The following is a 24,609-nucleotide window of genomic DNA, read 5'->3' as shown; positions in this document are numbered from 1 at the left end:
CAAATTTTTCTTTTACGCTGGTTTAGTATTTTATTTGTCGATTATACTATACTACATCGCAATTATTTTTTCTCAGGATTTATTTAAAAAATGGAGATATCCTCGGCCCGTGTGAGCCCTGTCACCAACTCCTCCCCCGCCTCCTTGAACAGCATGCAGCTGGCCATCATATCTTTAAAGGTTTGGTTTTATTAAGAATAGGGTAATTCCCTAATATTCGATTTTTGGACCTCCCCCCCCCGGGGTCCGTCCTAGAGATTGATTTTTGTTTTTGCCATTTCTATTACTCCCTTTTTGCTCCCCCTAACCCCCTCCTATCAATTATATACATGACCAATAAATTTCAGCATAATTAACAATGCTAATTTTTAATCTTTGATATTGAGAGAGTTAACCTTAAATTTTCATCAAAATAATTTCAATCACAGGGATTAAATTTATTATTTTGTGTAAAGACTCAAATTCAGAAAAATCTAGGTTCTCTAGCTAGGAACAAGAAACAGATATTCTTCATTATGTTTCCGGTAGATAGGGGATTTTTGTCCATAAAAATAATAAGTTAAATCACTTACTCTGTTTCAGAACATGGAAACCCTTTCATAATTCATCTTAAATAGTATCTGTTCTATTAACTTGTGTCACCACCTGCGAGACTGATTTTCTGAACAATTCCTTTTCAGGACAAATGTCAGAAGCAGCAGAAACGGTTGGAAGAGCTGGAGGGAGAGAAGATAATATTAGAGATTAGCAAAGAGAATATTTACTCCGAGATTAAAAAACTTCATGAATCCAATGTCAAGCTGAGGGACAAAAACCTTCAACTGAGTCACGATTTACAGGTTTTGAGATATTAATTTTTATGATTTTAATAAAAGAATAGATTTTTTTTCAAAAAAGTCACATTATTCTCTCAAAATATAACTTTTTTCCAACGGTAATCTTGAAATTTATTGTCTAATATTCGAATATTGAGTCAGTTCAACAATTATTATTCTATCAGAGTTAAATGTCTAGGTGAAAAGTATAGAATGTACTGAACTACGACGTACACTAGAAGACAAACAATTTAACGAGACACAGAGCGCAAAACAGATAGAGAGGTTACAGAACCAGATGGAGATAGCATCACATAGGTAATAACAAAATTTCTGGGGAATATTTTCCCGAGAAATCAATTTTCTTCCCCAACCCGTCTTATTGAAAATCTTATATGTTTCCGCGGAGCAAAAAAAAATTTGTAGTTTTTTTCGCGGAATTGGGGAAAATAAATGATTTTCCGGGGGAAATAAATGAATTTTCAGGTAAAATGTATCTTTAATGTATAAAATTTTCTATTTTTTCTCCACAAATGTTGAAAAATCATTTTTTAAATAACTTTTCTGTTTAGAGAGTTAAGTTCACATTCGGTCTCATTGGTTTCCATATCAGAAGAAGCAAGAGAATCATTTCATGATGATCAAGAGTCGTCTATTAGCGAAGCCCGAGAGTCTCTTTCCAGTCGAGAGTTTTTAGTGCCAGTATCTCATCAGGACACCAAGAGTTTAGTAGATCAAGTTTCTACAAATTACAAAACAATCAAGCAAGTTGAAATTAAATATATTCCTAAAATTAGAATTTAAGATAACAATTTAAAATCATAATATAATTTTTTTCTGTTTCTACAGGGATCAACTTTACAAGGAGCAGAAGAAGCTTCGCCTAGCCCTTAATGTACTGCAGCAAAACAAACTAAATTCCGGTGAATATGTTTGTTTTGTTAATATTGGTTCTAATGTTATAGAGATTAACTTTGTAGGCGGGGGGGGGGGAATATGGTTTTCTAGGAATTTTTTCGGCAAGTGTTCTCCAATTAAAAAAATATTTTACTAAAAAATTATTTTTTTCAAATAAGTGAATTATGAATACTCAATTCTTAGTTTGTTAATTGTTCGGATATTTTTTAAAGTTTACAGTTATTTAAGACAATCCTATTTTCAGATCAGAAAATAGAAACATTAATATCCGCGACCCTCTCTACTGCCCGAAGCAAGGCCGGCGAGCAGGTTTGTAATTTTCACACTATATTCCATAAATAAAATTATTTTAGAAATTTTGATTTTAATTTTACAGACTTTTTTCTATTCAAAATATTATCCTTTGAAATGTTCATCACTAGATCAAATACTGAGTACATTTTTAATTATTAAAATTTGAAGATCTCTTGGTGCATTCAACTTAAACATTTCTTGCATATATTTAGAACTCACGAGGGAGGAAATGTCCAATGTGTGAAGTAGAGTTTACTATGGAAACTACTCAGGTAGCGATATTTTAACTTTTTAAGGATTCATTACAGTGGGGCCCATAAAATTATAGAATATGAAAACGACTATTAGAATATAGTTATGATTTTAGATAACTTCAGACTAACATTAAACACACTATTTTACTTAATGAACTGATTTTTAAGAAACTGGTAAAAAATTGTTGCTTTAAAACGACAACAATGCTAAAATATCGTCTTCTGATTCCACATTGTGGTTCTCTTTGTACAATTTGACGGAAAAAGGCATATTCTGGATTCGTTTTCGTAAATGTTTAGATAACAAGAGTGACAACTGAAGTCAGTGTTTAACATTAAAATAATCCTAGAAAAGACCTTTTTATCCATTAAAAAGCAACAAAGGAAAACTAGGCTATCTTCGATTTAAACTTTTAATTGTTGCACTTTTATCGATTTGTTTTCGTAGATTTTGAAAAATCGAAATTTTTTAAGGACACTTTTTAAAATTTCTTACCATCCATAAACCTTTCCTGGGATCATATAAGGTTCCGCAAAATTTGTTGGCCCGGTCGGTTCAGCAATTTTGAAGTTAATCGGTTACAATCAACAAACAAACAGAGAAGCAATGAGTATCAAAAACGTTGTTTTTTTTAAGGATGAGTTTGAGTGCCATGTGGTCGAGCATTTCAATTACGAAGAATCGGAGACTTTGAGGTAAATATTTTTTATTTATTGATTCTATTCAATATATTTAAATATTATGTTCAGAAAAGATGAGTATCTGAAGTAAAAATCTGATTACTAGACACAAAATCTATTTTTCTCTTCTCTGTCTTTGCACTCTTTAGATCTTTAAGGCTTCAAATTATAGATTCTCCTGAACACAATTAGGTTGCAAAGACATAGGAAAATAGATTTTGTGACGAGTATCCTATTCTATTTCATTATTATTCTATTTCAGGCATTTTGATACAGTACCAGATGCTTTCTGGAGTTGTAATAACAGTTTGGAACATCAGAATTCATCTTAATCGCTGGAAACAGAATAATCAATTTTAGTTCTTTGGAGCAGCATAGTTGACACTAGCTGTTTGAAGGATCAATCCCAGCTATTTTGAGCAGCTAAAATATTTTGTCAACAAATTTAAAAAATCCGTCCATTAATTATTATTAATAATTATCGAGGGTTATACATACATTTTGTTAAATGTTGTGAACTTATAGAGAAATCATTTATTTTCTGAGGCAACTCGACAACATTTTAACGTTTATTTGGAGCACTTGCAAAACGTTTCCTCCACAAAATGTCTCGTGTTTATTTTCGTAATAATGAAGCATTTCCTTGCCCTTAAAAAAGGTTGTCATATCAAAATTTACAAAAAAATACCCCTAATAGGATCATTTTTAAAATTACTATAAATTGTTATTTAGTTAGAAAAAAAATTATTAGTAACTAATTATTCATTTACAAAAATTACCCTTAGTGGTCATTGTGTCGACAATTGGAAAAAAAGAAAATATCTTTGTATTTATTAAAGTTATTGTGATTAAATGCAAATGTTACACATCAAATTTTTTCCTAAAAAAAAAATATTGTTTGTAAAAAATTATTTACTCTCAATGATGATATTTAAGCATTTATCAAGCGTAAACTTATCTGACAATTTATTTATAAAATCAAACCTTTTTTGTTTAATTGATTCTGGTGAATATAGTATTATTTTCATAACTCTGTTGTATAGTTGTAAAGGTCTAAATGTTTGATTATTTCAATTAATTTCTGCCAATTTTAAGTGTTTCAATTGAAACCTCAAAACTTTGGTCAAAACTTATGGTTAAAATAGCTCTATTCTAAAACACTTGATCTCGATATTCACTATAATCATTTTTTTGAAATTTGAGAAATGTGCGGAATTTAAATACTACGCACGGGATATCCAAGAGGAATTAATTTGATCCGTTGAACTGCAAAGTGCAAATCATACGGATATGTGCTTAATCCCGTGATTTACATTTTAACCTCGGGTCTTTGTGTCTCATCTTTTTAACTTTTTTCAATATTTGTAAATTTCAATTTGTCAAATATATTTCTCGCAAATAACGGGACTATTTATTGCAGATTTGCAAACCTATGTAATATGATGGAATGTTGAAAGAACAATATAAGCTAGCAGGTAAAAACAACTTTGTAATTGTTCTATTAGGGTTAAATTGTCAAGTCACTTGTAAAATGTTGAATGTATGTTAAGAATATTTTCATATTAAAAAATAGAAATTTAGTATGTTGGTATCTTAGTAATGGATACATTTTATCACTTACTTATCTGTATCTCATTACATATTTAGAAGCTAAATATTTTTAGATAACAATTTTTAATAAGAATTTTTAAAAGGTAAAATATGGACCAGGTACATCCCTCCTACAGGGGATCAGGAGATACTAATGATGAGGGATCTTCAAATCCACCTCAGTCCTCCTCTAACGACGGTTTGATCAGAAAATTGCTACAGGTTTATCATTTTTCTTTCTGTAACGGAATAAAAATGTATCAGAAATATCTTCATATTTATTTCAGTCTTCCCCACTTGAGCTGTCACAGCTGTCAGGATCTGGGTCTCAGCAGTCACAGTACGATTTATCTGAAAATCATTTGGCGCAATTTATCAGCCCTGTGAAACAGCTCCCGCCACGTGCTCTTCTTAGTCCTGGCCGCCAGCAGACGGTGAAATACCGTTTAGATGAAGACCGTCATGTTGGACCAGCATCAAGATTAGCTGGGACTGATCGATTGATCGCTTTGATCCAACTTGATCATTCCTATTCTAAACCCTGGAGACCAGATGCCTCCAATACATTACCAACTAAAATATTGTTTTCTGATCGAGTTGGCAGTAGTACTACAAACTTTAACATTACAGGTTAGCGCACGTTATAAATATTTTTTATTATCTTGAACCTATCATTTTTGGCTGAGTCCCTTAACGGCCGATGTTGGTCTGGATCCACGATAATTTTCATTATTATTATTATTGATATTGTTATTATTATTATTATTATTGTTATGTTATGTCCCATCATGGTGTAAGCGAAGGAGAAAGCGGAATAAAAAGAGAAGAATTTATTATAAAAACTCTAATCGATGTATTTTCAATTATTTTTTACTCTACTGGTTCAGCCATATGGACGTTTAAATACTGTTAAAACAAATAAACAGATAAACGTATATAAATGATATTTATTAAGATGACGATGATGAGATCAACATTGAACTTGATCCCATCAAACCTGTTCCTCCATACGATCCCCAGCAGGCTAGAAAGGTAAACTTTCTCCAGCAGGCAGATTTCTTTACTCTGGGTTTTGGTTGATATTATACATTTCTTTGTTTAATTCTCAGATCTATAATTGTTAGCCTTGCTCAAAGGGACTGTAAGCATAATTTTAAGGGACCCTCCATGAAAAGATAGCAATGTCCGATTCACAACGGTACCCTTGAAACCTTTATCTGATTGATAATGTGAAAGTTATTGCCTCAAAATATTTATAACAATTTCTATCTTTTCCTGCTGGAGAAATATGCAAGTCACTTATGTAGAGAACTCACCAATGAAGATTTTCATTTTTCAAATTTAAAAACATTGAAATTTTACGAGAGCAAAAATTGCTGTTTTTCATAAAAATACTCAACTTTCAAAAATGTGAATTGCAAAAAAAGTTAATTTTGGGCATAACAACTATATTTATACCTTTTACTTTACCGAAAAATTGTATTATCGACCGAAATTTGTTTTTAAAACGCGCGTTGCATAATGTGCTCATTTGATTTGTTTATAAGGCGATGTCCGAGTGTAAGAGATTTTCTAGTTTTGCCAACCCACATCTTCAAGATACAGAAGGACAAGGGTGGGAGGAGGCGGTTGTTAAGGTAATCTTGATTTAAGAGGAATTGTAATATGGACACTTAACATTGTACAGTTATTATTATTATTACCAATCAACCTACTGTCAAAGTATCATGTCTTATATATGTTAAGTTAATCTTCAGGGTCTAGCTCCAGTCACTCCGCTTGGGTTAAAAATGTTGTATATGGTTATAATAAGGAGATGTATATTACAATTTTACATAGTTGCATGTCATTCATGCTATTCATATAAATAAAGAAGACTTTTTCTCAATTTTTTTTTTAACATTAAGAATTTTATTTTTTATTTTAGGATGGTTGGACACAGCAACAAAAAGTTCTCTACACAAAAATGATAAAAGTAGGACTTTTCGATTTTTTTTTCATTACGTAAACATTTTCAACTCAACCTTTATTTTTTTTATTTTTGCCGAAAATAGATCAAATTTTCCCTAAAAGATAACTTTCGTAAATCTTCCATTCAAAATGCTTTTGAAGAAGGGGGGGGGGGAACAAAGATATACCTCTGATAACAACTCAGATTATTTGTGCCACAATATGTCCCTGTTTAATTTAGGGGTCCATGAATAAATTTTATGGCAGGTGTAAGTCCTAATTTTATGGACGTAGATACCTTTAATGACAAAATTTAGAGAATTCCTTACTGATTTACAATGGAAAATTTTCTGTGTCTTAATGATGTCAAATGACATTTTTAACTCCTGGATGAACTTCCGATTAAGTGCTGTTAAAATCGCATATTTTTAGGTTTTACATTTGGACAGACTTAGCCGGTTATCTCAAGAGGGCCGGGATAACGAGCCAGTACTCCGTAGAATAACAGTGGATAAATCAGCAAAGTAAGTTGATACAGTGAAACCAATAAAACTGTAGAGTGTGGAATAGGCAGACGACGACTGCTAGACTCGGCTTTAATTATTTTATATTTAGTCCAATGAACATTTAAAGCAACAATTGTGCCACTTTCACAAATTCATTTCACTTGTAGTTGTTAACATGGTTTTCAATTAACTGTCCAAATTATAATTGCATTATGACGCCATTAATTTCGTTTCTACGTTAACATAAAATTACCTTCTTTTCCACAATTTCCGTTCTGTGGCGGTTATTTTTGAAGAGGGTTGGCCGAGATTTCTACGATTTAATCAGAGCAAACTTCTGCCATTAACTTTTATCCTTTGCTGTAGAAATTCAATTCAATACCAGTGTGAATTATCTCTGACAAAACCTTTAATTGTAATAATTTACCAGCTTTTTTGTCATGGGTTTCGTTCTCTGAGTTGGCAGGGGGGGCAAAATTATAAATCATGAATTTAACAGATGTAATTGTAGGATGATAAAAAAAAGTTTGAAAGAAATGTTATTTTTACTTCGTCTGAATTCCTTATGCTCTGTTTCAGGAGAGCCCGAAGTGTTCTGTCCTCACACCCTGTGTTGTGGGATACAAAAACCATGCAATGGTTGCATTCTGTGTTCTCAGAATACCTTCCTAAACCATACTTAGCTGCCTGGATAGATATTATACAGGTATACTTGTGATACCTTCCTAAACCATACTTAGCTGCCTGGATGGATGTTATATAGGTGTTCATACAGTAGTACCCATAAATCTGTAGAATAGGAAGATTTGCAAGTTATTATTATTAAAAATCCAATGAATCTGAAACACAGGAGTGTTTATAGATGAAATGTCGTTTTTCTATTCCATAGTATTATGGGCCCAATTGTACTTGCAGAAAAGGATTACACATTATTACAGGCAGGGCCTTAATTTAATTTAAGAAATGACAAGTCTGAATATCTTTACTTCATATTATTCAAACAATCATAATTTTTGTATGCATGTGATAGTGCAGCCTGAACAATTAGATTTGATAAAAATATATTGCTTATTTCTAGACTTTAAAGAGCAAAGTGCCAGCATTGATTGATAGAATGCTTACCCTTCATCTCAACCCAACCTCGGAATCTAAAATTCATCAGGTAAAAACGTTTTTTATACATTTTGTTGTTTGCGATGTTATAGCAACAAATCTAGAGGCACCTAATTTAAAATCAGATTATTGATCCCCCCCCGCCTTCGGCCTCAAACTACCACTCTTAAAGATTTCACTGTTCAATATGATAAGGTGTTCAATTTAGAAATGTGTAATTTGAAATATTTCAAAATTATATAATCCACGAAACTTGTCAGGAAACGGATTTATTTGGTAAAAGGTTATGATTTTCATGAACAATGAACATCTTATTGTCGCAAACCTCAGATGTCTTTCTAATTCTAAAAATTTCGATATCTTGTGTATTTTGAAATAATTCAACAATATCTTTTAATTATGGTTTTATTTGAGGTATTACGTGTTTTCAGAAATAAGTGAATCATTTAATTATTTTAGATCATGGCTGAGGGTTTCTCCGTGTTATTGAACCGACCCTGGGATCCTGCAGCTAGCAGTATAACCCGGAGAAGGTTGGAAAAACTACCTGGAAATCCGATCATCATTGTGGCTCCGTCAGGTAATAAAGATGGCTGACCGAGTGCTGCAAAATTAAAACCAGATCTGCTTTAGTGATAAAGTCAAATGTGCTCGGAAAACTTTGCAAATTCTGAAAGTTTCTTTTGATTTGAAGAGTTGAAGGCCCTATGAGTCTTATTTGATTTGATTTCAGCCAATACTTAACAAAATGTTGGAGAACCAACTTTATGTAGTTCAACTTGTATAATTTTTTGATTATTTATTCTTGGACATAATGAATTTTTCTAGAAAATATAAAGACAAATATTTCTAATAAATAAAAAAGTGATTGTATATTCCAGGGCCCGGGGATCCTAAGAAGATGTCACGTCGTCTCCGACTTTGGAACAACCAGCTTGGGTGTCTAGGAAAGGTAGAAAAAGATAAAATTTAAAAAAATAAGACATTCAAAAGTGATAGACTGATTAAAATTATTCTGAAAAGGTCTTAATAGCTCAATTTGCAAGTTGTAAACTCTTATTTTAATCCCAGTTTAGTAGAGTCATGATGGGATTGCGATGTTATCATAGCGCGTCCGTAAAAGTCTGATTGATTGATTGATTAATTCAAGACTAAGTTCGTATATTTCTCAGTGTATGGAAAAATAATTATGTTCATTGCAATAATAATCGGTTAGTTGAATATTAATTTGGTTGATCTTTACAAAAAAACGTTTCAATAAAAAAAGTATTAGGACATTATTCAGATTTTCACCCATACTTTTATTTTAAAAAAATCGGTTTAAAATATATTTTTGTTTTTATCTCAAATCATAATTTTTGTTTCCTAGTTAAAGAAGATCTTGTAGTTACTATTTATTGCAAACATTTTTGTGCAGGTTATTGTGATAAATGTTCCGATGTTTAAAGGAGAAGCATCATTAAATCATACCGTCAACCATTACCTTTATCAGATGGTATCAGCAACATTGGGCAAGGTAATATTTTGAATAAATATGTAGAAATATCGGGGGTCTCTGTGGCCTGAAATAAGTAGACATGAGCTGAAATTTACTGTTCATTAACTTGTATGTTTTTTTTTATTAAACAAGGCTTTCGGACGCGAACCGCCTGTTTTTGTTTTTAAATCACAGATATTTTAAAGGTTTCGCAGATTTTTCGGGTTTCATTGGATAATCAACAATTTTGGAGGCAAGTTTTTGTCTATTCTATTGGCTAAACTCTTAGGTCCACGGACTCCACGAGGTCTTAAAAGTTGTATTGCAAAAAATTCCAAAATGGAGGGTATGGAGACGGGGGGTGGGGGATGGGGAGGATGGAGGGGCAGGTCTGTGCTTAAATATTTAATTCGTATGTGAATTGGTCTTTAACTTAAGGGTAATTTATTCATTTGATTGAAATATAATCATTAATATTTTCTCCCTTTTAAGGTTCGGGAATGCAAGAACAATTTATCCGATCGACCAGTTGTATTGATGGGTTGGGGTGCAGGGGCTGCTATTGCAGTACATATAGCTGGAGTAGAGAAACTAGCAGGTATCAGATCTACCAGTTGTATTGATGGGTTGGGGTGCAGGGGCTGCTATAGCAGTACATATAGCTGGAGTAGAGAAACTAGCAGGTATCAGATCTACCAGTTGTATTGATGGGTTGGTAGATCGTGAGTGAGGAATTAGGACGTCCCTTAAAAACTCTAAGCGTAATTTTAAGTGACTCAACGCCTAGAGATGGCAATACCCGATTCACAATGGTACCCTTAAAAGCTTTGCTATAAATCAGATAGCCTTGGTTTTCTTTTACCAACTGATAATTTTCATCATCTTCTAATGTGACTTGCGTATTTCTCGCTGATGCTCAGCAATGGTGCAATTAACAGTTTAAAATACGATTTTATCTTCTTTATTTTTGACCAGATTAAGGTTTCAAGGGTACTGTTGGTAATGGGGCATTGCGATATTTGCTTGGAGGGTCACTTAAAATTACGCTTACAGTCCCTTTAACAGTCTGATTGGATTTAAATCATAGCCACCAATCATTGATCGGTCCAAATCCATTCTTCTTTTAAGTGGTTGAAATAACTTTGTGAATACATAAACTTTATTGTGTTTGATATTGTTTTTAGCTTCTCATATCTCTTTTTAATTATGATATAATAATTGAATCTTTGTAAAATTTGAATCGGTTTTCATAATTAATCTTATATTAATCAATCATTTTTATTGTTCAGGGTTGGTTTGCCTGGGGTTTCCAACTATGAGCTTATCAGGGAATAGAGGAGAGCTTGGAGACCCATTGCTAGACATCAAGACACCAACCTTGTTCGTTGTCGGAGAGAAGTCCTCCTTGTCGAACACAGACGACATTGAAGATTTCAGAGAACGCCTGCCTGTCGAAACGGGACTAGTAATAGTTGGTTCAGCCGACAACAACCTCAGAATGACGAAACGTAAAAAGCGCCAGGCTTGTGTGACACAGTCAATGGTAGATCAAAGTATTATGGATGAAATCCGCGAGTTTTTGGCGGGAATTTTAACAAGTTCTTGTCGGAATAGTTATGCTACATTTGCCGTTCCGAGCAATGACAATATCCTGTCTGTCGGAAGTTCGACCAAGAAGGCCCGTGGGAGGAAAAGAAATAATTCTAGCCAGGACGGTTCAGGTTCATTTTTTAAAATTTTATTTAAAATCTCAATTATATCCATTACGTTAAAGGTGTAATGACAAGTAACTCAGTGCATAGAGGACAATCCTTGATTCACACATACATCATTGATACATTTATTTAATCAATAATTGTCGTTTTTAATAGGTTTATAAAGTTTAATTTGGATAATTCCTTTATTTTTTCAGGTTTATAATGTTTAATTTGGATAATTCCTTTATTTTTTCAGGCAGTAGAAATGCGCAAGCCACTTATGTAGAGAAGTCACATTTGTAAATAATCATTTTTCAAAGTTTTTGACATTGATATATACTTCGAAGCTTTTCAGGGTATCGTTGTAGAGATCTGGCATTGTCATCTTTGCATGGAAGGTCGTTGAAATTACAGTTAATCTCTGAAAACCAAGCTAATTTCGTTCGGCGTTCGTGAATTTCCGGAAAAGGAGCAACTCTTGTTGACTGCAAAGTTTGACCCTCGAGTTTTTCCTAGACGCAGAACTTGCCACCGAATCTATAGTTAACACAGTGCTCTGCCTCTAGATAATGTGAAAATCGATAAAATAATTGTTGAACATTTCTTTTCGGTAAATATTTTCTGTCTTGTATTTGTCTTGTTCTGGAATATTGTATGTTTTAGGTCCTTTGTCTCCAAACAAGAGGAGGCCTGGGAGTAGACCAACTACTCCAGGTTCTGCTCCAGGAAGCGGGGGGAGTACTCCGATAAAACTTAACCCAGGTGGGTTCATCATTAACATGATTTATAGCAAATGTCAAAATTAAGTTCAGATCCGGGCTGCAAAACCGTTACACAATCTGGAAATCAACCTCCAGGCTGTTTCATGGAGCCTAAAGCTTTCCCTAAAATTCACGATTTGATTTTATTTGATCCATTAATTAAAGATGTTCTGAAATTTTTCAGATTTTGAAGAACGTTAGGAATAAATTATGTGACTTTTTATGTACTGTAGAATAGAATTTTTTAATATTTAGGAATAAAGATCCAGAACAACTCATCCTTAAAAATGGCGGTCTGGGTTTTCCTTTGAGGGGGGGGGGCGGGAGCTATTAACTCCCTTTTAATGATATTTCTGAAGTAATTCGTCACAAAGAAGTCTGACGCTTCATCTAACCATACAATCTCAGAATGTATTTAAAAAATCTTCTTGTTAAGTTCGTTAATTAGATCGACCCCCCACCCCACCCCCACTCTATACACGCACATCTACACAGTTTGTTTTTAATCTTTGTGAAGAAACAATCTCAAGGAATATTAATTGTCTTAAAACATTTTTTTTTAAAGTGAATATTTGCAAATTATCTTTTTCCCATCTCATAATCTGAGTTCGTTTCCATTATGTCCAATTGACAGCCCAAATTTTTATTTTGAATAATCTTTTTTGTTTGTTTATCTTCTTGTGATTTTTTACATTTTTTATTTTTTTTTTTATCGATTTTGATGGTTATTATATCGTTAGAACGGACGAGGGTCAACCCAGACCGAAATATATTTTGAATAAATGTGGAACTAACATCTACTTTTTTACTCTACAGAGGTTTGGTCCATCACCATCACCGAATTTTAAATCTTCTTGTTTAGGTTCCCCTGCGAAAAGAAGAAAGAAGGCTCGCAAATCCCTTTCAGCAGAGATAGGAACCAGTTTTCCTGCGCAAGGTATTACTTCACGTTATTAAAATAAAAAAATTAGAAAACATTTGCTTTTCTCACACAATGCCAGATTTTGGCCCTGAAATAAAATATAGACATAACGACCAACACTAGCTGCGATGGTTCAAATAATATTATTATTTTATTATAAAGATCCTTAAAACTTCAGTATTTTGGTAAAATTTCTACCCTTTTCTCAGAAAACTTATAAATGCTTATTGTCAAGATTCCTGTTTTAACGAAACAGATCAAAATTGTTGAATTTTCTCATTGGTTCAAACTCTCAACTGCCTAAGAGGCGAAAATTACATGTTTTTTGTCAAATACTATATTTTCTCTAAATTAAGTAAAATCTACATCATAAAGCTCTTAGCTCATAAATATATATTTATATTATATATATACCAAAATTATGATTCAAATTTTAAACCTAGCACGGGTGAACGGCGGGAATAACTAGGACTATATATTAAAAAATTAACAAAATTCTGTTTCTTTCAATAAATTACATTTTTTTAGTTGTTGGATCTAATCCGTTTCCTCCCGGATTATTATCCATCTCCTCTCCACTTCCACAATCCACCCTAGGATCAGATTCTACCTCACCACCTCCCCTCACCATCAGGTAGATTACTCACCACCTCCCCTCACCATCAGGTAGATTAAAGGGAACATTCATGTAAATTCAAGTGAGCATCCATTTAAAGAGGGTCATGTCCGCTTAACAACCGTGCACTTAAAATAACATATTGTAATCAATCATGTCCAGGAAAAAATCGCCTCTACCTTGAAAACTGTTGAAGTAAAAAAAAGTCTGTGACATCAAAAAATCACTTATCACTTATCACTTGATTAAAATTATTAGATTTTAAAGAGAAAACAAAGATATCTTTTCATTGGTACCTTTGTGATTTGGAAAACCCACCTGAAGAAAGAATTGTTTGATATTCTCGTTATTCAGGGTTCCGATATCTCTTCCTACAACAATATCTCCAGTAACCAGTCAACATACCCACCCTGCTCTTACTCCAGGTAGGAGACAGTCATGAGGAGGAGCTCCTGTATTGTGTATATAATATATATATGGATGGGACTTTTACAATTTTCTGAAAAACGAATTGATTGTTTTAATAATGACGCAGAAAGAACATCTTACCTTTCTAGGGTTGTTTTATGTTTGAATTTTTAATTCATTTTTTTGTTTTAAGCTGGAGGACCACAGCTTGCAGGAGTAAGATCTTCCAACCCTATGTTGAGTCCTCAAATCAGGTTTGGATTATTAACTGAGATGGGAATTCTTGTACTGTGGATATTCACGTCAATCCTTGTTATCGATCTTTTGTTAATCAAGAGATCGAGATTGCTAGTATCCAATACAAAAAAAATTCAATTGTCATTGTACTTATGAATAAGATTGACAAGATCATGACTTAATTAAAATTGTGATAAATTAACTTTTTTGTTGAACCGAAATGATTTTAAAGTGGGTTTAATCTTAATTAACTTTTACAGAGCTCCTGTTCCTCCACCTCCTGGAGTACGAATCCAGAACAGTAGCAGGATGCCTTCTCCTGTTCGAGGACCAATTCCTGTTAGCCAATGGGGACCTGTCAGAAACCATGCACCACGGGGACCTTCTTCTGCCATCAGGACGTCCACCGTTCGGGGACCTACGCCTGTACTAAGTCCAACTCCAAGGGGATCTACTCCTCAAAGAATAGTCAGAAACCATGCACCACGGGGGCCTACTTCTGCCATCAGGACGTCCACCGTTCGGGGACCTACGCCTGTACTAAGTCCAACTCCGAGGGGACCTACTCCTCAAAGAATGCTGTCGGCTATACCAACTAATCCCAGACTATTGCTTCCTTCGTATTCCTCTACTAGTGGAATATCAAGGACAAGTTCAGGAACAGTAACTGGTTCTCTAGCTTCATCTCCGAGAGTAATTCAGTATGCGGCGAAGAGCAACAAAGCACTCAATCAATCAAGCTCTGAAGGTTTGTTAATAAAAAAATTAAGCTTCAAGAACTATGATTTTTAAACCATTTATGTTTATAGGGAGTGATCCGAAAGCCCCGAGTCAGTTCCAAAATAACGTATTGGGGCGACCAGCTGGGGTGCCTGGCAGTTTGGTACAGCAAACTCTACCGGTTAACCAGGGTGTCAGTCCGGTACAAGGTGGTCAAGGTGTACAGGGCCGACCGAGCGGCCAGGACAAGCTCTTTATCATATCTGTACCGGCCGGTGAGGCGGGGAAGAACACTATTAACAATCTTTCATTACCCACGACAAGGTAGGAAAGCAAAGTATTTTGCTTGGTTCTGATATTCTCGAAAGAATTTTTAAGTGTATAAAGTATACTATTACTTATAAGGGTGATTAGGGTTTTGAAGTCTTTTTAAACATGTCGAATTCTTGAAGGGTCTTGTATAACAGTTTTTGATTCAAATTAATTGTTTCTGATACGAGGAGGTTTAAAATATCAGAATTTTTGGTTGTAATAATCAGTGATCATAAGTCTTTAATCTGCACGGACAAAATCCTATAAACCCTTCATGGACACCTTTTTATTTTTGTTTTAATTAGGCCTGGTGGATCTTCATTGCAAATCACACCTGTAAACCAATCACAAAGCCAATCTAAACCAACATCCGTCATATCTTCTTCATCCACTTCACCAGGAAAACTTCCGGTCTCCAGTCAACCTGCTTCCGGTTTTACACCAGTCTCCACTCCACAGCCGGAAGTGAAGAAACCGGAAGCTGTAACAGAACGTCAGGACGTGGCACAGATACTGGCCAGTTTGTCGGGGTTTGTGGGAGATAAATCATAGAATACATATATATTGTACAGTGTTTTTCGGTCATTTTTACTTTGTACAGTTTTCATACAAAGATTTATGTAATTTAAGTTTGAAGTATTCTGCTAATTGCCAATGATCATGAATTTATCAGCTTTTTTATTTTTACCTCAATGCGTGAAATAAAACTTATAATTAACTGTAAAATTTCAGAAATTATGTGCTCTGACCTCAGAAGACGAACTCCGGTTAAAAGGTTAAAAATTACAAAAAACTTTTTCTGATGTATTATTTAGTGTCATATCAATTGGTTAAATGGTCGATTGGACTAACGTTCGTTTGGACTAATGTTAATTTGGAATAACGTTCAAAACAATTATATGTTTAATTAAACTAACTTTTCGATTTTTAAAAAATTTCCTCCTTTAAAGTTTTAAGTATTTTTTTCACAAAAAATTATATCATGTAATCTTATTATTTGGAGGGTTAGGTTAGGTTACGACACAAAGATCTCTAAAATGGTAATGCCAGTGTGTTAAAAATATATATATATATTTTTTAAATATAGTTTATTGGAACAAATGGACCATACACCGGTTTGTGAACAGCTGATTAGTGCAATTGTACGTTAGGCCAATAGTCCTATTGATATAGCATCTATTATTTAAAAACGAGTTGTTATTAGCGTATTGACAATTTAAAATTTCCCCTATTTTACTCGTTTCATTTCCCAGGACTATGTCCTCGTCTGTTGTTGAGGAGGCAAGGACTGTTCGTGAACGATTGTTTAGACTGCGTTCAGACCGCCCGCTACACAGACCACGGTACATAATAGGGAACACTCCCTTACTTTTTACTTTTATACGCTTTTTTTTCATCTTGCACAGGGGTTTCTTTGATTTTTCAGAAATTTAAAAAAAATCAAAATTTTACCATTTATCAAAATCATGACATAACTTACAAAAAGAACGGGGGGGGGGTTATTTTTCAAGATTTATAATGTTTTTAAAAAGTCTATATTTAACTTTATTTAATATTCCCTTACTTTAGTTATGTTTAAACAGTTTTTGTCATGGCCCCCCCAAAAGATTTCTCAATTGTATGGGATACAATTTTTTTTAACATTAATCTTTTAGAGATCAGGGTTTACAGGAGCTGGGTTGGAACTGCAGCGGGTTCCCGAGCTGGGCATCCGTCCTTCTCTCCCTCATCCTCATTAAGATGTTCCTGGAGAACATCAACAAGGAATAGACGCATCATGCCTTATCTTTCGGTGCAAATTTGTTCGCTTACAATGGTTGCGCATGCGCGGCTCACGGACGCTCTTTAGAAAATATTAATAAATTCACGTGACATGCGTATAGGGTACATGGCATACTCACAGTGCACTCGACGCAGGCTTATTTATTTCTGTTAAATAACGTCTTAAACTGTAAGGTTAGTTTATGGATGTTAGAGACATCTGTAAGCTATATGAATCTTATCTAAATGATTTTCTAATTCCAAAAATATATTTATTTGCACAGTTGCCAATAAAAAGGGAAACGAGTAAAACGCTCTGGATGAATAATTCTAAAAAATATTCCTGAAAACAAATCAGTTTCTAAAAGCTGTTTTATTTAAAATTTTAAGAAAAACGTCCATATTTGATCTAACTGATGATGTTTTGTTAGACTGGGGTAAGGATTAAGCCCAGTTTGTGGATTAACGCGGCCTTTGGACAGATACAGCCCTCCAGGAACTTATTTTATCTTTTTAGCAAAATTTTTACACGACAAAGATAATTTATAGCTGAAAACCGCTGTTGGAGATGACTTCTATGGAGTTTTAAAGATTTATTAAATATTTATTGATAAATAAACTTGTGAAGTAGAGAATATCCTGTTCTAACTCTTCTCCTGTACATAAATCTACCTCTCATTGTAGCGCTCAAAACTGAGCTGGGGTTAGCACAGGTAACAAATTGGAGGACTCTAAATCTTATCTAACTTTTAAAGTCAACTGCCAATTATTACACATTTAGTTTGAGGCTTCAATTTCCTAACTTTTTTCCCCTCTACTCTGAAAAGTGTTAGCACAAAAGAATTTCTAAAAAGTGTTTAAAGTTTTTTTTAATCGAAATGCCAGTTATATAACTAAACTGATAGATTTCAATAATAATAAAAAAAAATTTGTTTGTTTTGACCTTTGAGCTTAGTCTATTTTAAATTCATAAGAGAAAATAAAAAGATGGAAATTATCATAGAAATAAGTGAAAGAAATAAACCGAGTTCAGCTACTTCGGTTAACCTTTTGATTTCAAATAATGACAGTTAAATAGTTCAACCACCTCTCTTACTCATCCTTAAACTCAGGATAAAAATAGAGGTCATTAATAAAAAACTGGTTATCAATTCATATAGTTCTCTCGTTAAATAGTTTTTAAGTAAAAAACGTAAAGTAAGGGAGGATTGCTACCGATGGCGTAACATTTTGATTTGGCTGCCGCCGACAATATTTGATGGCGGCGAATACCAACTGCTGTGGTTGCAACCTCTTAATGAAAAAAGAAATTATTTAGGAGAAGATTAGCTGGAAGAATGCGTTATCTATTCACATCGCAAATCTTCTTTCTCTTCTAATATGTAAGTTTTCCTTAGCATAAATAACTGAGTCCGCGATTTAAAATATTCGACTCGGGTCGTAATTCTTTAAACCCGGAATGCGCCAATTCCTATACCATGAAAATCCGCCAAATACGATATTACACCGGTTTTATGAACTCAACTCGGTGGAAAATAAGATGCAACTTAGATCCGAAAGCTCAAGCCGTAATAAGGCCCAACAACAGCTTAGACCTTAGTCGTATTTTCTTCATTTTTTTAATCGCCAGCTCTGCGAAGGTATTTTCATATGACCCAACATGGAAAAAGTGGAATATCTGATTCACATTATCTTGTCCTTTTTGTTGGGAATCGGATTTCTCCCTCTTAAAGGTTGTAAGCCTTATACGGCTTTGTAATTGTAGGTATTTTTTTTTTGGAAAGAAGGCATGAAAGTTTGTTTTTAAAGATTGTCCGTTAATTCATTAATGTATAACTTCCGGTATGTTAATTCATCTTTAATGTTGACTTCTATGGCCAGTCAATATTGAAATGTTGTATTCTAGAATATGATAAAAAATTCAATGCAACAACTCATACGTCAAATATTCCGAGAGACGGTTTTATAATTTATTTTACTTCATACAAACATTGAGAAAGAAAATACTATACGATCGATTTGCAAAATATAGTACCCCTAGATAACTATGATCGCAACGATCTTAAAATCCCTTGAACCGCTGATCGTAAAAGATCAACAAAATCATAACATCATTACAGTATTTATTATTTCACTCCCGGGGTTTATATTTTTCCCTCTTCCTTCTTGCTCTTTTCTTAAAAAAAATTTTTAAGATGCTTTTTGATTCGTTTAAAAATGTTTGATTTTTTTTCTCGCTAAAATGAAAATACATAAATTTTTATTAAAACATATCAAAAAAAACGTGAAAACTTAAACTTGACACATGATGACCATTATTTGATGACAATTATTATGTTTTAGTTCCCGTTTTGTACATAAACCATAAATGTTCCATAAGTTTCATCAATGCGCTTATCCTCTGTGCCATGTACAGCTGTCTCTTCATGAAACTGGTCAGCTATGTCCAGGTTATCTTTCTTTTTAATTTTTTTTTATATATTTTTTATTCAAATAATGTACAGAATCTGAACGTGATAATCTGTAAAAAGTGGAATGAATGTCGTCTCCGTTCTTACTTTTAATAAAAATGATACAGATGATTTTAATTATTAATTATACCTTTGAATCGTTTCTTGATTATTTAGAAGAAAATGTCGGTAATCTCTAGAAAAGATTCCACATTTATTATGTGGTAAGGGCAAAAAATATAAATGTAACGCAAGCTTCAAGCAGACTGAGCTTGGATTATGAATATTAAGATATGTTGTTGAAAGAAGTGGATTAACTTAGTCATTGTGGTTCAACTTTATCTCACTTTTCATTAAATCTGAGGCCGAATATAAAGAATTTGAGCCGCGGTTCATATTTAAGCCGCGGCTCAAGTATGGTTGGTTCTACTTAAAATATTTCAAGGTTAAAGCCGGCGCTCAATTGAAACCGGTTTTTGGGATATTTGAGACGCGGCTTGAATTCATTAAATTCGGACACTGGTTCCTTGTCGTAGATTTAATAAGTTGAAGACATAAAACTTCCCTAATGTTATCATTTTTGTAAGATTTTTTAAATTTCTGAACTAATTTTTAGGTAAACAAATGGTGTAGAGATGCCGTTATTAAAACCAATAAATCTGTGAAATGTGAAACTCCTAGGAAAGTTAACATAGACAGCACTTATCTCGATATCTTCTTTATAATAAAACAAGACATTCGTATACATATATATGTTGCCTATAGCCGGCCAAACGGCTGGACCGATTGGGCTAAATTTTTTTGTAGACACTCAGGGGTGGCCGGGGGGGGGGGGGTTATAGGCTAAAAAAACTCAAACATTTTTTTCTCAATATTTGAAAGAAAAAAAATTCCGCGGGCAACGCCGGGCTCTCCAGCTTGTATGTAATATAATACAGAGAGACTCATAAAATTGTGTAATAGGAAGACAATAACAGAAATACGATATTTAAGCAATCGAATGTTTATTTTTTTACAATTTGTTTGGAAAATCTACCTTTTTGAAATTTGGTTTTCCACACTGCTCAATTGCTGTTTTTTTTATGATCATTGGGTCAAATCTTAACTTATTTGTCTTCCAGTTTTCCAATAGTTTTGTATGAAAATCTACATTGGCTTGCACCAGGGGCGTATACAGGTATTAGTGAATATTTTTATTAAATGTCCATTAAACCTAACTTCTTCAGTTTATGTTGATTTATTGATCAGAAAACCTTCTGCTCTGACAAATGTTCCAGCAGCGGATACCAATGGTTTGCGGCGACGTCGTTTCTACAGCATCTCCCCGGACTCCATCAGTCCTGCTGGAGACGTTAAACCTTCTGGATCAGACTTGGATAATGTTAAACACAATCCTGGTTCACCTTCCCCGCTCCAATCCTCACTATCACCAGCAGCACTAGATTTATCTCAAGAACTCTCCGAAATGAAGAATAAGTTAGCAAGTCAAGAAAGAAAAGATGTAATTTATCCCGACAATCTTAATATTAGGGAAGCAAATACTTTTTAAAGGATTAAAATGATTTAGATGATTTAATTTGATGATTGGCGGGGAAAATATAACGGTAATAATATAACTGACAAAAATATAACAGACGATGAATATAACCAAACAAAAATATGACCATTTTCGACCAAAAATTAAACAATTTTTTTAGCCAAAAATATATATGTTTTCTAGCCCAAAATGTAACTATTTTATAGCCGAAAATAAAACTTATTTCGACCATTTAAAAAACAATATTTAAGCCAAATATATTTTTTTGGCTAAAAATTTAACTTTTTACACTAAAATTATAACAATTATAAACAGAACAGACCAAAAATATAACCATATTCGACCAATTATAGGTTTGTTTCGGCTTTGTCGAAACCACACACAAAAACCACACACACAAACCAAACACACAAGCCTAACACTCAAGCCCAACACCCAAACACCTAAACCAAACACCCAAAACAAACACCTAAAACAAACGCCCAATACAAACGCCCAATACAAACGCCTAAAACAAACACCCAAAACAGACACCCAAAACAAACACCTAAAACAAACACCTAAACCAAACACCTAAACCAAACACCCAAACCAAACACCCAAACCAAACACCCAAAACAAACACCCAAAACAAACACCCAAAACAAACACCCAAAACAAACACCCAAAACAAACACCTAAACCAAACATTCTAACCAAGCACTCAAAACAAACACCCTTAACAAGCCACCAAAACAAACACCCAAAACAAACCACCAAACAAACGTACACAGAGTGATTACTATTATTTATACTTCTCCCGTTAAAAGATATCGTTTTCCTCAAAAACTTACGATAATCTAATTATTACAAAACAATATTATATTTAAGTGTTTTAAAATTAAAAAGTCAATTTTTATGCTTCTGTTTCTAGAGATATTTACTACTTCTGGTTTGCACCGACTCTTTGTTATGAAATTAACTTTCCTAGAACAAGGTACAAAACATGAATTAAACCTTCAACATTCTACTACCCCCCTCCAAAACATGTTTTTAAATTCCAATTTTTCTTTTTTTCTTTGATATTATGATTTTATGATTGTCCAGATTTCATAATCTTATTTTAAGGAGATTTCGATTGAGTTTTCTAGTGAACCGAGTCCTTGAAATGATTTTTGGATTAATCATTTGCTTGAGCATCTTCCAACAATACTTGATACCCTCAGCTTTAAAGGTAGGGGTATACATTTTCTTTAAAAATAATTTTGTATATTTCGTTTAGCATAATTGAGAGGGGATTTTTTTCTTCTAATCTCTCCCCCCTTTCCGTGCATAGGAGGAAAATTCTTAGAGATAAAAATGTTATCCCTCTGTTTCAAGGCCCTGATACCGTTCTCCAAGATGGATCAGAACGTACCCCTGGCACTAGAAAGGATACTTAAGCTCGCGATCCCTAATCACTTGATGTGGTTGATCAGCTTCTACATTCTCTTCCACTCCTTCCTCAATATACTCGCGGAGATCCTTCAGTTCGCGGACAGAAGCTTCTTCCAATGCTGGTGGAACGCGACCAACCTGGAAATGTTCTGGAAGAATTGGAATCTCCCGGTTCACAGGTAGAATTTTACCAGGGGTATTTATTTTCTAGAAAATAATATTTTCCTCCACCCGTTATGACAAAAATCATTTTAATTGTTTTCTTCTTCTTTTTTCGTTTATTTTTTTTTCAAGAAACTTGATTTACTATCTAATGATTGGGAAGGTTTTAATGATATTGTTGAGAGCAAAAAGGGGGGTTTCCGCTGTATTAAAACTTTGCCACTTAGATTCACTTTTTTCTTACAACTGCTTTTCCTAGATGGTGTTTAAGACATGTTTATAAACCTCTGCTGTGCTCTGGGTTCTCCAAGGTTACTTCCATCCTGGCAGTTTTCTTTGTTTCAGCTTTTTTTCATGAATACCTCGCCTCTGTTCCTCTCAGGTTAGAAATTAATAGTCAACAGAAATATGTAAGAAAAATATTAAATCAATCAAATAAAACATGAAAAAAAATGTAATCCATGGATCCCAGAGGACGACTAAATACCATAGTGACCACTGACCACATTTATTTATTATAAAAACTCTCAAATTATTTTCAGGATGTTTAAAGTTTCGTTAGGGTTGGGTATGTTGGTGCAGGTTCCAATAATCTTCTTTTCAAGGTTTTATTTTTAATAACACTTTTTTAAAGAGATGTGCACAACCATTCACCACGGTACCCTTTAAAGGGACTGTTAACGTTATTTTAAGTGACCCTTCATGTAAAGATGGCAATGACCGATTTACCGATTGTTTATTTTCATTCGTGGTTTCTCTGCTTTTTGAAAACAATGGAGAAATTCACTTAAATTAACACTTTTCCGAGTCATCGAGAGTCATTCAAAATTACTTTTGCATTTCCTTTAGACATAATATAAATATTTTTTTAGAATTGTAGAGAAAAAGTGTGGTCCGAGGATCAGTAACATGATGATGTGGTTTTGTTTGATTATTGGTAATTTATAATTTTACCTTTTTAATGTCCTTTGGGATCATGATCCTTTGACTATAGGTTGAATGTTAATAATAATAATAATAATGTTGCTTTTCACGCCGCCATTTTTTCTTCGTACATCTTAAACTAACAATTTCGCGGATTTACTATTTTTTTCAAAACTTAAAGTCTCTAGTCTCTAGCTGGGGGAGTGATAGCAAATTAAAAAATAGTCAAAATAGTAAATTTCCCAAATGCCTGGGTATCTGGTAAATTTCCCAAATTCCCAGTGGTTTGGGGAATTACCCAAACATCAAGTCATTTGAGAAATATCCGAATTCTTAAAAATATACCACCCTCAAATTTGGGAAGTTTTGGGAATTCCTCAAATGCCTGGGAAGCTCGTAATTTCCCCAAATACATGGGAATCTGTGAAATTCCCAAATTCCTATTTTCTTCAAAAGTATTATCATGTCTCTAGCTTAATTAGCATAAAAAGGTTATTAAATAAATTACTCAATAATTTAAAAAATAGAGTTCTTTATTTCTTTCAATTTTAAGTAAAATTGTAACGACATTGATATTAAAAAAAAATATTATTAAGAAATATTTTTAATGGGCTATTCGGGGCAGACCGTCCAACAATAAGTCTCCTTCCGGGACAATGTGGGGCATTGTCCATGGACACGCTCGGTGGACAGGAGCGCCGGCCCCAACTTCACTGAACGACGGGTTGTCATTTAATAACAATTAATAATAATAATAACGGCAAATATTAACAATTATCTAAAGATTAATATATCTTATTTTTTAGGACACTCCGTGATCATCATGACGTACTTTCACGATTTTGTGGTTCTTCACTACGGAAGAGATCATATCGAGAGTTTTGGGAAATTACAAATTTAAATCATATTTTAAAAAGGAATTTTATTTTATATCAAGAGTATGTATGAATCTAATTAATTATTTACCTACTGTGATATGTTTTCAAGCTTTTAAATTTTATACGTTTTTTGAATTTTAAAATTTTATATCGTCTTACTCCATACGTTTGTGACTGAAGAAAAATAGAAAATTGGATAAATGGTACGCA

General features: G+C 33.5%; 3 protein-coding genes across 6 annotated transcripts; all 3 read left to right on the top strand.

Moving 5' to 3' along the window:
* The first annotated feature begins 54 nt into the window (after positions 1 to 54).
* Positions 55 to 4,383, top strand: LOC111699458 (uncharacterized). The gene is made up of 9 exons (XM_023470142.1): positions 55 to 180; positions 681 to 839; positions 1,015 to 1,133; positions 1,388 to 1,579; positions 1,665 to 1,738; positions 1,978 to 2,042; positions 2,240 to 2,299; positions 2,919 to 2,977; positions 3,225 to 4,383. Exons 1-9 carry the CDS (start codon positions 91 to 93, stop codon positions 3,292 to 3,294), a joined length of 888 nt encoding a protein of 295 aa, XP_023325910.1. The 5' UTR covers positions 55 to 90; the 3' UTR covers positions 3,295 to 4,383.
* On the top strand, positions 4,351 to 16,006 carry LOC111699455 (KAT8 regulatory NSL complex subunit 3). Of its 2 annotated transcripts, none has more exons than XM_023470137.1 (23): positions 4,351 to 4,437; positions 4,657 to 4,774; positions 4,840 to 5,182; positions 5,508 to 5,584; positions 6,100 to 6,189; positions 6,480 to 6,527; positions 6,935 to 7,026; positions 7,588 to 7,714; positions 8,087 to 8,170; positions 8,581 to 8,701; positions 9,003 to 9,073; positions 9,539 to 9,637; positions 10,091 to 10,196; positions 10,888 to 11,319; positions 11,959 to 12,057; positions 12,919 to 12,993; positions 13,507 to 13,612; positions 13,949 to 14,019; positions 14,196 to 14,256; positions 14,500 to 14,637; positions 14,749 to 14,987; positions 15,049 to 15,283; positions 15,577 to 16,006. In XM_023470137.1, the coding sequence occupies exons 2-23, from the start codon at positions 4,664 to 4,666 to the stop codon at positions 15,821 to 15,823; spliced, it is 3,072 nt and encodes a 1,023-aa protein (XP_023325905.1). In that variant the 5' UTR covers positions 4,351 to 4,437; positions 4,657 to 4,663; the 3' UTR covers positions 15,824 to 16,006. The 2 variants fall into 2 exon arrangements, with proteins under 2 accessions (XP_023325905.1, XP_023325906.1); XM_023470138.1 differs by having other exon boundaries at positions 14,500 to 14,690; positions 14,802 to 14,987.
* On the top strand, positions 15,943 to 24,535 carry LOC111699456 (diacylglycerol O-acyltransferase 1). Of its 3 annotated transcripts, none has more exons than XM_023470140.1 (17): positions 15,943 to 16,046; positions 16,525 to 16,614; positions 16,927 to 17,035; positions 17,464 to 17,528; positions 17,664 to 17,745; positions 18,351 to 18,414; positions 19,376 to 19,482; positions 20,099 to 20,163; positions 20,604 to 20,659; positions 20,709 to 21,012; positions 21,933 to 21,995; positions 22,127 to 22,232; positions 22,379 to 22,614; positions 22,857 to 22,979; positions 23,140 to 23,202; positions 23,470 to 23,534; positions 24,328 to 24,442. In XM_023470140.1, the coding sequence occupies exons 1-17, from the start codon at positions 15,964 to 15,966 to the stop codon at positions 24,420 to 24,422; spliced, it is 1,776 nt and encodes a 591-aa protein (XP_023325908.1). In that variant the 5' UTR covers positions 15,943 to 15,963; the 3' UTR covers positions 24,423 to 24,442. The 3 variants fall into 3 exon arrangements, with proteins under 3 accessions (XP_023325908.1, XP_023325907.1, XP_023325909.1); XM_023470139.1 differs by having other exon boundaries at positions 17,661 to 17,745; XM_023470141.1 differs by lacking the exon at positions 20,604 to 20,659 and having other exon boundaries at positions 17,661 to 17,745; positions 20,731 to 21,012; positions 24,328 to 24,535.
* The last annotated feature ends 74 nt before the right edge of the window (positions 24,536 to 24,609 follow it).

This window comes from Eurytemora carolleeae, unplaced genomic scaffold (assembly GCF_000591075.1).
Source record: "Eurytemora carolleeae unplaced genomic scaffold, Eaff_2.0 scaffold350, whole genome shotgun sequence".
Lineage (NCBI taxonomy): Eukaryota > Metazoa > Arthropoda > Copepoda > Calanoida > Temoridae > Eurytemora > Eurytemora carolleeae.
Note: the sequence above shows the minus strand (reverse complement) of the source record. Positions and strands in the feature narration are given on the sequence as shown.

Bases quoted from the DNA above. Each gene is read 5' to 3' on its own strand.
- LOC111699455 (XM_023470137.1), top strand. From the start codon at position 4,664: ATGGACCAGGTACATCCCTCCTACAGGGGATCAGGAGATACTAATGAT. The intron at 5,183-5,507 runs GTTAGCGCACGT...ATATTTATTAAG, and splicing joins TACAAACTTTAACATTACAG to ATGACGATGATGAGATCAAC. The intron at 14,020-14,195 runs GTAGGAGACAGT...TTTTGTTTTAAG, and splicing joins CCACCCTGCTCTTACTCCAG to CTGGAGGACCACAGCTTGCA.
- LOC111699458 (XM_023470142.1), top strand. From the start codon at position 91: ATGGAGATATCCTCGGCCCGTGTGAGCCCTGTCACCAACTCCTCCCCC. The intron at 1,134-1,387 runs GTAATAACAAAA...TTTTCTGTTTAG, and splicing joins ATGGAGATAGCATCACATAG to AGAGTTAAGTTCACATTCGG. The intron at 1,580-1,664 runs GCAAGTTGAAAT...CTGTTTCTACAG, and splicing joins ACAAATTACAAAACAATCAA to GGATCAACTTTACAAGGAGC.
- LOC111699456 (XM_023470139.1), top strand. From the start codon at position 15,964: ATGCGTGAAATAAAACTTATAATTAACTGTAAAATTTCAGAAATTATG. The intron at 22,233-22,378 runs GTAGGGGTATAC...CTCTGTTTCAAG, and splicing joins TGATACCCTCAGCTTTAAAG to GCCCTGATACCGTTCTCCAA. The intron at 23,535-24,327 runs GTAATTTATAAT...CTTATTTTTTAG, and splicing joins GTGGTTTTGTTTGATTATTG to GACACTCCGTGATCATCATG.